Source organism: Trachypithecus francoisi, unplaced genomic scaffold (genome assembly GCF_009764315.1).
Source record: "Trachypithecus francoisi isolate TF-2019V2 unplaced genomic scaffold, Tfra_2.0 Lachesis_group16, whole genome shotgun sequence".
In the NCBI taxonomy this organism is placed as follows: Eukaryota; Metazoa; Chordata; class Mammalia; order Primates; family Cercopithecidae; genus Trachypithecus; species Trachypithecus francoisi.
The window spans coordinates 71,741,693-71,757,757 of record NW_022681461.1 but is presented as its reverse complement, the minus strand read 5'-3'; the positions used below and the strand labels follow the sequence as shown (position 1 = coordinate 71,757,757).

At 48.7% G+C, this 16,065-nt stretch overlaps 1 protein-coding gene across 7 annotated transcripts in view; it reads left to right on the top strand.

Annotated features, from left to right (window-relative positions):
• Positions 1–16,065, top strand: part of COL27A1 (collagen type XXVII alpha 1 chain) — a 157,941-nt gene that overhangs the window by 30,198 nt on the left and 111,678 nt on the right. For 6 of the 7 annotated variants that reach the window (XR_004443599.1, XR_004443600.1, XM_033237698.1 and 3 more), the window contains 2 exons: positions 8,175–8,228; positions 9,735–9,788. Coding sequence is in view for 5 of the 7 variants with exons in the window: in XM_033237698.1 (XP_033093589.1) it covers positions 8,175–8,228; positions 9,735–9,788 (108 nt within the window). In the remaining 2 variants the exon portion in view is untranslated. The remainder of the gene's footprint in view (positions 1–8,174; positions 8,229–9,734; positions 9,789–16,065) is intronic. The other variant, XM_033237697.1, reaches the window with a different exon arrangement.

Genomic DNA, 16,065 nt, shown 5'->3' with positions numbered 1-16,065 from the left:
AGAGAAACCTGAGGTGAGGGACTTCATCCCTCCTGAGGGTGCAGAAGAGTGAAAGTTCAGAGGGCCAAGGGACCTTGCCTGGATCATGGCTGGGCAGTGGGGGGACTGTATTTCAGATCCTTGGGTTTGCCTGCCAGAAGGAGCTTTGTCAGGGTGTCACAGCTGGTACAGGCCAGAGCCAGGCTACATCCCATCTTCTTCCTCCAGAGCCCAAGGCTCTGCCCATCTACTATCTACCCACATATTCCGTGTTCCAATCCAGCAGGGAAGGGAGCTCGTCAGCTCCAGCACAGAGTTGGATCCAGGACTTTAAGAATGAGGCAGAGAAGCTAGGACCCTGAGAGGATGTTTTCCGCTTTGAACGGTGCTGACCCGTGGCAGGTGCTGCAGAAGGGGCAGCTGTCAGCATGTGTGAGGCACTGGGGCTATCAGGGACACAGGCAGGCATGGTCCCTGCCCTTGGGGAGTGTAGAGGTGAGCGAGAAAGAAAAACAAGCCAACCATATTGACAAGTGCAGACTTACACCATGATTAGGTCTCTAGGGCTCCACGTGAGAGGCCCGAGGTGCTCAGAGACCCCACGATATGCGGATGATCCTGTCCAGGAGGTGAGGGACACCTTCTCAGAGGGCAGGAAGGTTGAACCGAGGTCTGAAGTATAGTGGACAACTAGGCAAAGGGGCTGGAGGAGGCTGGCGAGGGCAACAGGCCTGGCAGTTGGTGGTATGATTTTTGGACTTTATCCAAAGAGCAGCTGGAAGACCTGAAAAGGATTTCAGCAGAATTGACATGACCAGATGAGGTTTGCAAACGTCATTTAGGCCATTTGAGAAGCAGAGCTTGGCTGGTGGCCAATTGGAGGGTTGGAGCTGCCCTGGGGTAGGGTGCTGATGCTGGACCATGGTGGAGTCAGGCAGGATGGAGGTCCTTGGTGCAAATGAGGAGCTCTAGGGACTCCTTCTGGAGAGGGAAGCTAGTGCTCCCCACCAGTACTGCCTGCACTGGGCCGTGAGGCTCCTGTTCCCACTCTTGGGCAGCTAGCCACCTTGTCTCTGGTCTGGTCCACTTGGTCTGCAGTGAACTAGCCAGGATGACTATGGCCCTTGGACACTGGGAAGGAGAAGTGGTCAGCAGAGAGCAGGCTCCATGGCCCAGGTGGCTGCTGGCAGAGCTGGTGTGAGCTTTACCTTTCCTCTTCCTCTAATGTTCCTTCCTTTGGACCAGGCCCTGTGCTGGGCACTTGAGATCAGACATGGAATATACAGGGGGCTTCCAGACCAGACTATTATAATCCTTTGTGATTTAGTGCTCATTTGTCTCATCCCGTCTCTGGGCCTCAGCCACCCAAGGAAAATGTGGAGAAGTTCAGAAGATATCAAGAAGAAAGTGAGCTACCTGTAGTGGTCCTGCCCAGTAATAAACTCTGAGAGCATTTTGAGCAACCTTTGGGCCAGGCCCCAGCCAAGAGCTTTATATACTTTGCAGAGCAGGTATTATTACCCCCATTTTACAGATGAGGAAATAGGTCCAAGGCGGCCAAGTATCTTGCCCAGAGTCACATTTCTGGTAAGTGGCAGAGCAAGCATTCAAACCCTCAGCTGTCTGACCTCAAGGTGACAATCTAGCCCTCAGCTCCACAGCTCTCTGGTCTTCCCTGTGTGTGTCATATATGTGAGTGTGGATCCACTTTGTCATGGCTGAGTATCTGGCCTTCCTCACTTAACAATTATTGTGAACATTCTCCTGTGTTAGCCACTTGGCATCCATCACATATGATTTAATGGCTTCATGGCATTCTATCAACACTAATATCCCATGCTTTATATAACTTACTCCATTTGTAAAAAAAATCAGTTCCACTTTGAATTAATATACAAATATTATCTTGATTAACATTACTGTATATAAATGTTAGAATATCTCCAATTATTTCATTAGGATAAGTTCATCAAAAACAGAATTGCTAATGTAGTCTCAGGAGTCAGTGTGCCCGAGTTTGAATCCTGGCTCTACTGATGTAGAGCAGACAAGCTCCAAATTGGGGATTAGCCTGGGAGGGTTCTTGGCTTCACTCAGGAAAGAACTCAAGAGCGAGCTCAAGGTAGAAGAAAACAGCTTTATTGATGTGGCAGAACAGCTCCGTGATTGCTCAGGCAGAGCAGGGCTACCCCATAGGCAGTGTGCTGACTGTAACAGTTCGGGGCAATTCTGCAGTCATATTTATGCCCACCTTTAATTATATGCAAATTAAGAGTCAGAATATGCAGAAATTTCTAGAAAAGGGGTGGTAACTTCCAGGTCATCAGGTCATTGCCATGGAAAGGGGCAGTAACTTTCAGGTTGTCATAACAATGGTAAACTAACATGGCACACTAGTGGGCATGTCTTATGGAAAGATGATTCTACCTCATGCCTGTTTTAGCTGGTCCTCAGTTTGGTCCCAAGTCCAAGCCCTGCCTCCAGAGTCAAGTCTCATCTCCCACCTCACTACCATTTGCTGGTTGCATGACTTTGGGCAAGTTACTTAAAACTTGGAGGGCCTCAGTTCCACTTCTGTAAAACAAGGATGATCATAGTTCATACCTCACTATGTGTGTGTGTATGTGCATGCATGTATGTGTATTTATATATGTATATGTGGACATATATCAAGACATATACCAAGATGTATTTGTATATACATACACATGCATATATACACATATATGCAAATGATTTATCATATGCCTTGCACGTGAGAGACATATGAGTGTTTAGCTGTTATTTTATTAGCAATTGCCTTCTAGAAAGGTTAAACTGATTTATGCTCCTGCTAGCATTAAAGGAAGATATTTTTAAAAGAAGATAATTTATTATCATTTTCACTTCATTGATCATCTATGAGATGTATGTTTTTCTTAAATCTCTTTTCCATTTGTACTTCACCACTTATGAGTTGGTTTATTTTGGGAGGTTGGGATGTTGCCATTTGTTAATGGTTTGTAAACATTATTTTGAAGTTATTAAGGCTTTGTCCACCTTACAAATATTTTCCAGTTTGTTGTTTGCTTCTTAAGAGTATTTATGATGAATTTCACGAATAGAAATGTTATCCTTTTAAAAAATAATATATCAGATAATCTCAGGAGGGCTCTATTGATCTGTAAACTCTGTGGTTCTTTATTTTGCTTTTATACCTAGAAATGTTTTTCCTATTTTAAGATCAGATAGGTATTCAATTATATTCCTTGTCATTTCATAATATCTTTTGTACTCTTAAAAAATTTAAACCATTTGGAATTCATCTTAATGGGGGTGGTGGAAATGGAGTTGGGTTCCAGCATTATTTTACCACCAATAGTTAACCACTTGTTAAACATCTTTCCTCCACTGGTTACTCTATGATAGACAAGGATCTAATACAAGCCATTGTATTATGTTTCATTGTTTATTTATTTTTATGCTAGTAAGATGCCAATTATATGACATTTACTATCTTTGTATTATGTATCCTTCTTCTTCTCTTTATTTAAAACATTTCTGGCTGTTTATTCTGTCAGATGAACCTTAAGCCTATCTTAACAATTTCTTTGAAAAAAACGCTTGGGCTTTTTACTGGAATTGTAATTAAATACATATATTAATTTGGGAAGAATTAACATCTTTAAAATATTACATTTTTCTAGCTAAAAATATGGCATGTCTTCCTATTTGGTTGAAGTTCTACAATGTCTCTTAGTAAATTTTAATGGTTTTTATTACATAAGCCCTGTACATTTCTTATTAGGTTTATACTTAGAAATTTTATATTTTTCTGCTGTCATGAATGGAATATTCTCCCCATTGTATTTTCTAGATAGCTCTCATCTAGTGAAAATAACTACTAATTTTTGTATTTTTTAATTTTTGTATTTAATTTATAACCATCCCCTTACTAAATCACCTTATTAATTCTATTAGTATTTCAGTTGGTTCTCCTGGATTTTATAGATAGGTATTCATATTATTTGCAGAAAAGAACATATTATTGTCTCATTTTCGTCAAAGGTTAGTAGTTCTTATTTATTTTTCCTGCCTTATTGCATTGTCTAGAACTTCTAGACCCATGAAAATAGTTGTAGTGACAGTAGGAGGCCTGGTGAAAATTCAGAGAAAGTTCTGGGGCTGGAGCCAGATTTGACCCATTCCTATCCCTACCATTGTCTCTTGAGACTCTGTTCACTCATTTGCTCATTTGTGAAACATTTTATGATGACTTCTCTGAGCCAGGCCCTGTGCTGGATACTGAGACCAAGGATGGCTTATATAGGAGGCTTCCAGCCCAGAATTTCTCAATATTCATTAATTTATTTGTTTGTTTGAGACAGGGTCTTGCTCTGTCATCCAGGCTGGAGTGCAGTGGTGTTATCAGAGCTCACTGCAACCTCAACCTCCCAGACTCCAGCAGTCCTCTCACCCAGCCTCCCAAGTAGCTGGGACTAAAGGTGTGCACCACCACACCCAGTTAAATTTTTTGCTTTTGTAGATACATGGTCTCACTTTGTTGCCCAGGCTGGTCTAGAACTCCTGGGCTCAAGTGATCCTCCTTCCTTGGCCTCTTAAAGTGTTGGGATTACAGGCATGAGCCACCATGCCTGGCTAGAATTTCCAAATCTTTTGTGATTTATTCCTTCCTTGTCTCACCCCATCTCTGGGCCTCAGCCACCCAAGCCTTCTGTTCTATTTCCCAACCCAACCTGCAGGAAAGGTGTTCACTGTAGTTCCCATTCCTGCTATGTTCTTGGCACTTAAGGCTCCCATCTGTCTTCTAGTACCACCTGGCTCTGTTAACTAATCCAGGCAGAGTCTGCCATTTCACATACAGAGAGGGAAAGTGGCTTGCTCAAGGTCACACAGGCTCTGTCATGGTCACACAAGCTCATTGGCTGGAGAGCAGGTCTGACAACAAGATTCTTGTTCCTGTGAAGATGTAAATGGTTAGTTGGACTTTGTATATGACTTATATTTCTTATTGGAAGATTTGCAGGAGGCTGGCTGGGAAGACATATAGTGTGCTCTATCCCAGAAGTCATGCCTTCACCCATCTAGAGGTACCTTGAGCATCCCTTGAGCTGCCACTTCATCTGGTTCCTCCTGGTCTTTTTCCAGCCTCAACTTACAAAAGCTGTAACTCCCTTTAAGGATTTACCTCTGTTTAGGTGAAGTTCTCTCCAGTTTCTTCCTATCCTCCCCTTACCACTGGATTGTAGTTTTTCATCTGCAGTATATCAAAATGTAAAGTGTTTGGGCTCTGGAACCAGACTGCAAGAACCTAAATCCCACTTTCTTTTTTTTTTTAATTTTTATTTTAAGTTTTGGGCCACATGTGCAGGATGTGTGGGTTTGTTACATAGGGAAACGTGTGCCATGGTGGTTTGTTGCACCTATCAACCCATCACCTAGGTATTAAGCACAGCATGCATTAGCTATTTTTCCTAATGCTTTCCCTACCCCAATCCCCTGCCGCCAACAGGCCCTAGTGTATGTTGTTCCTTCCCAATGCGTCCATGAGTTCTCATTGTTCAGCTGCCACTTATGAGTGAGAGCAGATAGTATTTGGTTTTCTGTTCCTGCATTAGTTTGCATAGGATAATGGCTTCTTCATCCATGTCCCAGCAAAGGACATGATTTCATTCCTTTTTATGGCTGCATAGTATTCCATGATGTATATGTACCATATTTTCTTTATCCAGTCTCTATCATTGATGGGCATTTAGGTTGATTCCACGTCTTTGCTATTTTGAATAGTGCTGCAATGAATACACACATGCATGTATCTTTGTAATAGAATGACTAAATCCCACTTTCTAATTGTGTGACCTTGGACAGGTGACTTATTCCTGCTGTGCCTTAGCTTTCTCTTCTGTAAAAGGGGGATAATAATCGTTGCCGCCTTATGGATTTGGAGGATTAAATGAGTTAATATGTGTCCAGGGCTTAGAAGAGCACTCAGTAAATATTAATGTTCATCATCATCACCGGTCTCTCTGGTTTGCCCCTCATGGTCATGAGTGTGTCTGTTCCCCACCATGGCATTCCCTGCCTTCTGTTCATTCTGAAACTTGGCTTGTAGCATCTGTACTTGAAGGTATCATACTCGGGCAGGCATTGCATCTCAAGCACTGTGCTGGCTGCTAAGAATGCAGAGAGAAATCCGTCAATAACTAAAATGCCCTGGGAAAGGACCTTGGGCCAGGGAACAAGTCATCATTTTGGATCTCAGTTTCCTTTTTTTTGTAAGATAACAGAATAGGATACATGAAGGCCCAGTCCTGAAAGCTTATTAAGCCCAGCTCCTCTATCAGCTACAGATCAAGGTGGGCACAGGCTGGCTGAGAAAGAGCTGCTGTCCTTTTTTGGCCATAGGAATCCTCGGTAGCCCTAGGCCTGGCCTTGTACCATGGACATAAAAGGCGTTGAGCTGGGCTTCTGAACAGCCAGGGTGGGAGGGGGTCCTGGAGGAGCAGCTGCAGTGCAAGGTGAATCCCAGAGGTGAGGTTCTGCAGAAGATACGACCTAGAGGGGCCCAGGTGGACAGAGTTGGGGTTCTGGGGACTTTTAGTCTTGGGTAGCTGAGGGGAGGGGGAGTGTGGGAGAAGCACCCAGGTCTTCCATTTGCAAATGGGGCTTTGAAGTCAGACCTAGCCTGGGGACGGACTCAGCTTTTGTCTCTTCCCTGCCAGGGAATGCCAGCCCAGGCTGGGATTTGGCTTCTCTGAACCCGCCTTTGTCCTTCCTTGGAACAAATGGGTGCTATGAGGACTAAAGGAATTGGTCCACAGAGTGGGGCCAGCTCAGTGTCTGCGCATAGTAGGTGAGCAGCAAAAGCTCATTCCTTTCCCTCCTAGAGGCACTTTCTAGTTCAGAATGCAGTGATATCTGGTGGAGGGTGACTGAGTCAGGATTTGGAACATCTGAGTTCTAACGAAGAAAAGAACCGAGTGGGGATTAATTGAAGTTGCCCAAACCACCCCTCCCATGTGTCACGGTCATTATCCCACTGGCTCCTTGCCTGAAAACCTGGGAAGCTGGCATGTGTTTGTGTGTTTGTGTGCATGCATGCATGTGTGTGTGTGCGTGCGCACGTGTGTGTGAATCTGTGGGCCCTTTTCCTGAGCCCCGTGCTCTCCGGAGCCAGGATCTGTGCGACAGGGACTGTCCCTACCCTAGGAACAAAGAGTGCTGCTTGCCTCTGACTGGGGACTCACTGCTTGTCAGTTTCTCGTCAAGTTACTGCCTATTCTAACCCAGCTGGAGCCAGGGCATCCTGGAACGCAGGTCTGGGAGTCACCAATCAGGGTTAGAATGCCTCATCTTGAGGCCCTAGACAGTCCCTTTCCTTCTCCTGGCCTTAGCTTTCCCAAATATATTATGGGAGGAATAATGCTTCCCTTGCCTCACTAGACTGTAGGAATCTAGTGAGGTGAGGGATACTGTCAACTGTGAAGGGCCGTACACACATGTAAGTGGCTGTTTGTGCATTGAACCTCATGTAGAGACCAATGAGGTGGATATCAACATTCTGGAAAATCAAAAAGTATTGACATGCCTCTTGGACATGTCTCTCAGAAACCCCTGAGAGCCCCAGGGGAACAAGCCAGGAGACAGTCCTGGCCATGTGCACAGGCAGAGACTGGTCACCTGGAGGATGGGCGTAGAGCTCTACAAGTAGGATGTGGAGGACACATTCCAGATGTGAACTGAAGAATGTTTGTGGTTTGGCTAATGATGGTTGGAGAAAGGGTTTCTAGGTGCAGGTGACTGCCTGAGCAACAGCCTGGTGGCAGGACAGTGTGGGACATGGCTGGGGAGTAGGCTGTGGTTTGAGGATAGAGCAGAGGGACCCTCTCTGTGGGTTTGGCTGCTGAAAGGAGAGCAGAGTCTAGATAAGGTGCCTGGGATGGGTTGGATTACAGAAGACTTGGGATAACAGAAAGAGGAATTTGGACTTTGTCACCCTGCAGTCACAGGGAGCTATGGAAGGTGTTACAGCAGGGGAGTAGTGGAGTTGGAGAAGACCCTCTGGAGGTGTGTGAGTGGGAGGATGGATGGGAAGGCATTTAAGCAAGGGAGCAGGGCTTTGAGCAGAGTTTGTGGGGAGACAGACATCCTCTCTAGATGACTTGGTGGCCAAAGTGGAATTGTTTTTGTTTCAGGGACAGAAAGGGGACCCAGGGCTCTCACCAGGAAAGGCCCACGATGGGGCAAAGGTAGGTTTCCAGGGACCCCAGTTCTCAGGGAAGAGGGGAGTGGACAATAGTGAAATCACCACACTCTGCAGCTAGCCGTCCTGGCAGAGGCCATGCATGGCAAAGGCAGTGAGGTGGGAACATCTAGAAGGGTCAGGGTGTGGTTTGGTTTTTTTCCCTGAAGTCCTTTAGCCCTTCTCAACACCAACCCACCCAAGGTTATTCCCAGCCACCTTCTTTCCAAAGTGCAACCAACAAAACTGACAAAAGATTTCTCCTATGGTCACACTCTTGGTGAATGTCGTTTTGCCTAATGTCCTGCATGGCTTTCTGCAGGGCCTGCTAGGTGACCGTGGGCATCCAGAAGTTTCTTGGTAGCACATGGCCAGGAAGCTTCCAATAGACACTCAAAGCCTTTCCTGAGGTTAACTCGAGCAGACGGGTCTGTGGATTTCTAGGAGGCCAGAGATTCAGGGCTCCCTAACTCTGAAGGGCTATGAAACCAGGTTTGCCTGCAGAAGGAAAAACACTTTGGCTAAAGGCTTTCATCCATCTCTGAAGCATCCACCCCATAAACTGAGCAAGGGACTTGGAGAGGGTGCAGGACAGATGGGAAGAGGGGAGCCCACATGAACTCCACATGAGATTGTCCAGTGTGTCAATCTTCCAGGCACAGACACCCTGGAAGCAATGCCCAGGTCTGCCTGGCTTCCTTCTGGACACAGCCCTACAGCCATCCCAATGGATTGAACACTGCTTCTCAGCCCAGCCTCCTGTGCTTAAAGGCACCTAGAATTGGCTGCTTTCTTTGATTTCCCCAAGACACGGGTGGCTTATTGCTTCACATCCTCACTGCTAGGTGTTTGCCCTTAGCATGTATTTATTGGGTGACCAAGGGTCCCAGGAGAGCGTTCCCATATACTACCACTTGACCCCCATCATAACCCCATGAGCCAGGACAAATGGGCCCAGCTTACAGATGAGAAAACGGAGGCCCAGGTAGGAGTGGCTTGCTGGAGGTCGTGCAGCTGGTAAGTGGCAAAATGAGATCGGCACCCAGGAGCCCAGGCTTCTCTCCTGCTCCTGTGTGGCCTGTTCTCAGGCCTTGGGGTGGTGGCAGAAATGTCCCCCTGCTTGGCCAGCGGCATGCCCAGCAATGGGAAGGTGTCTCAGGACTGCAGGGAGAGATGACTGATTGATATGGGACTGATAAGGCACATGTCCTCTGGAACACAGTTTTCAAACATGGTTTTAGTATCGGAACCCGTTCTTCAAGTGGTGTCTTCTGCTGAAGCCCAGTATATAAAATAGATCAGATGGAGCGGCTGAGTTGAGTGGGGAGAGGGCGGAGTACACCACCCACTCTTCTTGCTGGGCAGCATCCGAGTCTCCTCTGAGGCCTCTAGTACTCCATGAATCTCATTTGGAAACAACCAGCCATTGGAAGTTACAATTCCAATTTTGTAGTGTAGCAGTGCGTCTCTGCTCCCGTTTTCCTGCCTCACCCGCCTTGTCTGTGTCTTGCAGGGCGACATGGGCTTGCCTGGGCTCTCCGGGAATCCAGGACCTCCGGGACGAAAGGTACTGTTTCGTTTTGATGCTTTGCCTTATGCAGTGGGCCTCCTAGCAAGCCAGGTCTTCAGGCAGGAGAGCTGTGGGCCCACTTGCCTCTCCCCAGCCCCAGCCCAGCTCCCTTGGGCACAGGGCACATGGGAGAGAGCTTTCCAAGGGTTGTGACTGTTGGGGGCAGGGAATCCCTTGGCTTGCAGTAGATGCCTGCCACCGTGGTTAATGAGGTAGCATAAGAAGTATCCTTGGTTTGCTGTACTTCCTTTTGGGGACCAAGCTGCTCCCAGGGAGGCCACCTTCAAGAAAGCTTGTGGTGATGGAGTACCCTGTGCTGGCCCTGGCTCCACCGCCCACAGGCTGAGTTGCCTTGGGCCTACAAGTCCTGTCTCTGCTCCTCAGCCTTCTCCTACATGAGATGGAGACAATGATCCCCGTCTCTGACCCTGCACAGTCTGGGGCTGTGTGACCAGGAGCAAGGCCTGGAGCAGAGAAGTTGAGGGAGTGGACCCTGTGGTCAGTTGGACCTGGGTTCTATTCCCCCTTCTGCCATTTCCTGGTTGGGTGACCTTGGGCGAGTCAATGAGCTCTCAGAGTCTCATATGTGGCCCTCGCTGATGCCCTGCAGGGGAAGGGGAATGATCTGGAGAGGCAGTGGGTTCTCTGTACCTTCCTGGCTGTTGTTATGTCACCGCATCCCATCCCCATTTCAGCCATGCTGGGGAGTTACCTGTCCAAACACCTGTGCGGGGAAAAGACTGGCATTTCCTAGGTAGTGGGTCTGTAGCTTACAGTCCCCCTGGATTTCTGTGACTCCTCCAGCCTGTGTCTCCCTTCCTTCAAGACTCTACTCTAGTTGTGCCTACTCTCGGGAGTCCTCCTGGAGCACTCAGCTTCAGGCCAGGAGGCTCCTCTCTGCTCAAGGACACTTAAGCTGTCTTGGCTTAGTTATTCTGAGCTACCAGGTATGCCTCACCAACCAGGGTGTGCAAACCTGGTTTGTTGCTCTTCCTACTGAACCTAGCATGAAGCCTGTGCATAGCAGGTATTCAGGAAATGGGGGAAAGGCAATGCAGCTTAAGGATCAATTGCTTTTTCCAAGAAAATCCCCAACTGCTGATGGATTATCTGGTGAATCCATTGGCCTACCACTGTTTCTTAAGCTTCTGCCCTGGCTCCCGGCTGTGGCCACAGCTGAACTCTCTCTAGGCCATCTGGCTCTCATCTGGACAGCTGGGGTGTCTCCCAGCTCCACCCAGTTCTTGCCTTGAGAGCCCCATGACACAGGGGGCCTTGCAGGATCTTGTTCCCTCATTCCCTTCCCCATGGCCAGAGCAGGCCATACCTCCAACCTGAGAGGCCTGCCCTGGAAGCAGTGGCTGTTTGTGAGCTGAGAAATATGGTCTTTTCTGGCTCAGAGAACACAGAGGGACTCGCACTCCCCACTTACTTCCCCTCTGGGCTCTAGTGCTTTCTGATGGATGAAGTGTGAGTGGAAAAGCCTCTTTCCGGTCCCAGCTCATAAAGCAGTCTCTGCATGGGGGTGGCAGCCTAGCAGAGGTGACAGGAGATAGGGAAACCAGACTGGAACCAGCTCCTGCCCGGGGTGCCAGGGCTCCTTGCATTAAGCAGATGTCCAGGGGCCCAAGGACCCCCAGCCAAGAGGAACCAGCTCACCTGAGCAGGGAGAGGCAGCTTCTCTAAGTTAACGAAGAGCCACTGTGCAGCTGGAAAACTATTTGGCAAAGCCAATTGCTCTGCGTTCCCCTCTGGCCCTGGCCTAGACACGCACAGAAGAGTTTGGTCTGTGGCAGACTGGCGTCACCCACTCACAGAGGGTGCTGGGTGAAGCGTCGGGGAGCTCAGATCCCAAGGCAGAGACCCCTGACCAGTAGCGGGGATCAGAGAAGAGAACTACTGCCATGGGCAATGTGCCTGGGGCCACCATTGTAGGTGGTCTCTCCTATCACACACGTCTTTGGTGACAACAGCAGCCACTTGGCTCTGATCCTGTAGTGTGGCTTTTCTGCGTTACTTCTTGTGGGAAGCCTTGAGGGGAGAAGGGAGGTGAGTGGATAAGAGGTGAAGTCAGCTTCCTCTTCGTGATCACCAGCACATTGAATTTTTGTGTCATTCTGAGGCAACATGGATAATCCTATGTATTCATTTATTTAACAAGAATTATTGAATGCCTGTAATGTGCCAGCCACTGAGCTGAATGGACAAAAATTCCTGGGACCTGCATTCTTGGGGTGGGCACACAGATAATACAAAGAAAAACAGTAAAAATAAAAGGTACACTATAAGACAGAAAGGGCTATGGAAAAAAATCAGCAAGAGAAAGGGAGTTTTGGTTGGCGACTGCAGTCTACAGCAGTGGCTCCCAGCTAGGGAGCTCAGGCCCCATTGCAGTGATTCTGGCTCTGTTGGTCTGAGTGGGACTCAGGCATCAGTAGCTCTAAAAGGCCTCCAGGTGGTTCCCATTTGCAGCCAAGAATAAGAGGCACCAATTTAATGGAAATACCTTCCATGGGTTTCTAAGCGGCAGGGCTAGGATTTGAACCCAGGTCTTCTGACCCTCAGGCCCTTTCAGTCAACACAAGGCTGATTGAAAGAGTTTCTCAGACAAGACAGTGTCCATCCAGTAAAAAAGAGCCTGCCTGCCTGAGAAGGTTTGTTTCTCTGCCACTGCCTGAGATGCTTGTGGAAGGACTTTGCTGGACCAGTTCCCAAGGCGGGGAAGACATGCAAACCAGGTTAGATAGACCTGGGTGGAATCCCTGCTCTGTCCCTCTCCTGCTGTGTGAGCTTGGGCAAGTCGCCTCAGCTTGCTGGGCCTCAGCCGCATCATGAGGTGGTTGGGAGGATTAAATGAGATGTAATATCCCTGCACTCAGCACAGGGCTGGCACACGGCAGGCACTTTGTATGCATTTATGCAATGAATGAATAGTGATCATGATCATGAAGAGAAGCATCTGAAGAAGGTCTTGCCCATCTGGTAGTGCTAGTCATTTTGCTAGTTTCCAGCTAACTGCCCTCCACTAGCCAAGAAGGCTGCCAGAACTCCATTTGCACCTCCCATGCTCTCTCTCATCTAAGTCTCTTGCCTTCTTTCCTAGAGACCAGTAATTATCAACTTGGGGTGATTTTGCCCCCCGGGGAACAGTTGGCAATGTCTGGAGAGATTTTTGGCCATTACATACAACTGGGAGGGAGGTGCTGCTAGCTTCTGATGAGTAGAAGCCAGAGATCCTGCTAAACATCCTGCAATGCACAAGATAGCCCTTCCCTCCCATACACATACAAGATGTGTCCAGCCCACAAAGTCAAGGTTGAGAAACCTTGCTGTATAGAAACCCTGGCCCTATCCAATCCCATGTACCCTGGGTCTTCCTGCCTCCCTGCCCCCTGCTGTGTAGAAACCCTGGCCCCATCCAATCCCATGTGCCCTGGGCCTTCCTGCCTCCCTGTGTTTGCTTCTGCTGTGCCCTCCCCAGGCATGCCCTCTCCTCCACACTTATCCTCATGTGCCTGCCCCTTGGCTCTGTTCTTAGAGAAGAATAGCATCTTCTCCAAGAGCACTCCCCAGCACCTCCAGGCAGAAGTCACCCCTCCCTTCTCTGACCATTTGGCCTCCCTTCTCAGCCTCTTTGGGCTAGTGGGCAACCCACTAGTGTCGACACATTGCTTAGACTGGACAGAGGACAGAACCCAACCCGTTCATCTTTGTTTCCCCACATGGGGCTTAGCGCAGTGCTGACCACATTCACCTCCCTCGCTCCTCACCGCTGGCAAGCATCACGAATTGATCTTTCTGGCCAAGCCCTGAGACAGACCCTGAATCTTTCTTACCATACTGCCCCAGATAGACATGATGCATGGAACAAAACTGCTGCTCAAATCAAAACCTGACTTGCTTCTCTCCAGCCTGACTTCCCCTCAGTTCCCTCCTGTTGCCCCCACCCTGCCCCCTAACAGGAATGCTGCCTGAGTTGGCCATTATCTGTGGGAAGCTGTAATAAAATGGGAGAGCACAGGGGTCATCTGGAAGTGTGTCTGGGGAAATGTGATTGAGGCCGCCTGAGACGATCTCCCGCCTTTCTGCGAACTTCCGGTTCTGCCTGAGTGTGGCACCCCCAATTCCGTAGAGTTCCCCCCGAGAAACTTCTCCAGGCTCCCCTGCTTCTACAGCCCATACCCACTGGCATCCCTCCTATCCCATCCTGTGGCTCCTGTCCAAGCCCTGCTCCTCCCCCAAGCCTCAGTTTATAATGCCGCCTCCTGTGGCTGGGTGCATCTATATTCTTCTACCATTCTCCTTCATTGCACTTAATATGCATTTAATGCCCACATCCCCTTCTAGAAAGTAGAGTTTTTTCTGTTCATTGGTGTATCTCTAGTGCCTAACACAGGGTCTTGGTCACTGCTGCGGCTCAGCAGACATTTGTTTGGTGAAGGAACAACTGGATAAATGAATAAGCCATACAGAAAATATACCTTCCTGCCTGGAGCGGTCTCAGGTATCCACAGAGCAGAGTTTGGTGTCAGACACCTGGCTGTGCCATGATGGACTGTGCTTTTAGACTAGCCACAGACTTCGGAATCCTACAGTTTCTGAGCCCACAGGACACTTGGAGAGGCCAGCTGGGGAAACTGAGGTCCAGAGAGGCACCTTGTCCAGCATCACATAATAAGACCCTCTACTCTAGTCATGTGTTTCTCACTCTTTGATTCTTTCTGTCCTGCTGATGGCCCAGTCTGGGGTGTGGGCTGCCCAGGAGGTAGGGAAGTTCAGCAGAGATTCACTGAGAGCTAAGTAAGCTTGGTGAGTTTCAGCTCAATTACAACGGGAGCTGAGGCCTTGCTCAGGCCAAGGTGGAGCCTGGGTGGACAGCCGATGTCTGAGTACATATTGGTCCCTAGGACCCCCAGGCAAGGACCGGACCCCTCCCCTCCCTGCCCAAAGCCCAAAAAGCAGCCCAGCCAGACGGGGAGACGGTCTGTAGCAACAGTGAGGTGATGTCTGGTTTCTCCTTGCGCATTGTAAGCAATGATTAATCTGGCTCCCAAACCAAAATATAGACCGAGTTCTATTATAAACACAGGTCCTGTGGAGACCCGCCTGCTGGGCAGCCAGAGGCCCCTTGCAGACACCACGGTCCCTGGAGCTCCCTGAAACATTCCCTCTCCCTTAGTGCCAGTCAGGCACCGATCACAAACTGGAAAGTCACTGCCCACAGGCCCACCTTGCGGTCAGCACCCGCCCCATAATTGGTGGGGCGCAGCACGAGATAATGGTTTAGATTCTTGCAGGTCTGGGGCCCTGTCATTTGGAGCTATTTGCCGGCCCCAGCTTGGTAAACATTGTTAAGATGCTTCCAGGGAGCATAAGCACCTCCTACCTCCTACCTCCCACCTTGGCTATGCTCGCTCTGCTGCTCCTGGCCATCCAGGAGAAACTGGGGTGTTCATGGCAATGTTTAAGGCCCTTCAGGGTCCCTTGATCAAGAGATACCTAGAAATTGTATATCCCAGTGGGTCTGGAGTCCGGGGAAAAGTATTGACTTGGCCATAACTTGCTAGGTAACTTTGGACAAGTCCCTTCCCTTTCTGAGCTTCAGTTTCTCAGTCCGTCCAGTGAGAAAGGAGATTGCCAAGCTAATGGTTTAGGTCCCTTTCAACTCAGTTATTCCAGGGTTTCATGACTGACCTCTGCCTGAATAATGCTGCAATGATGTGAAACTTTCATTCCAGGGAGGGCATCTATAAGGGGATCTCTCCTTGAGTGGCTTTGTGGCTCTTCTAGGCAGGCCTTAGGCCTCAATGAGCATGCCTCATCCCATGCTTTTTGATGGCTAAGGATGTGGGATTCGAGTTACAGGCCTGGCGCTGCCCCTAGAAAGCTGTGTGGCCTCAGCAAAGTCTCTTTACTTCTCTGAATATCAGTTTCCTCAACTGGCAAATGTGTATGGTAATTTCTGCCTTCTAGGGGTGATAGCAAGGAGTCCATGAACTGAAATATGAAGGCTTCCGTGCTGAGCCAGGCACAGGGCCTGCCACCGTGCATGCCGGCGATGATCATTCACTTCCATTTAGCTGCATCCTGAGTAAGAGGGTTTACTGGAAAACTTCTCCTGGGATTTCACTGGAGAAATGCCTCTGCTTCCTTTGTGGGGAGGTATGGGGACTGAAGAATTGGTTTTCAGCAGGGTTCTTGTGGCTGCAGATGAAGCCACAGGAGCTGGTGATGGCCAACGGCCCCCTGGACCCCACTTTATGGTTCTCTTGGG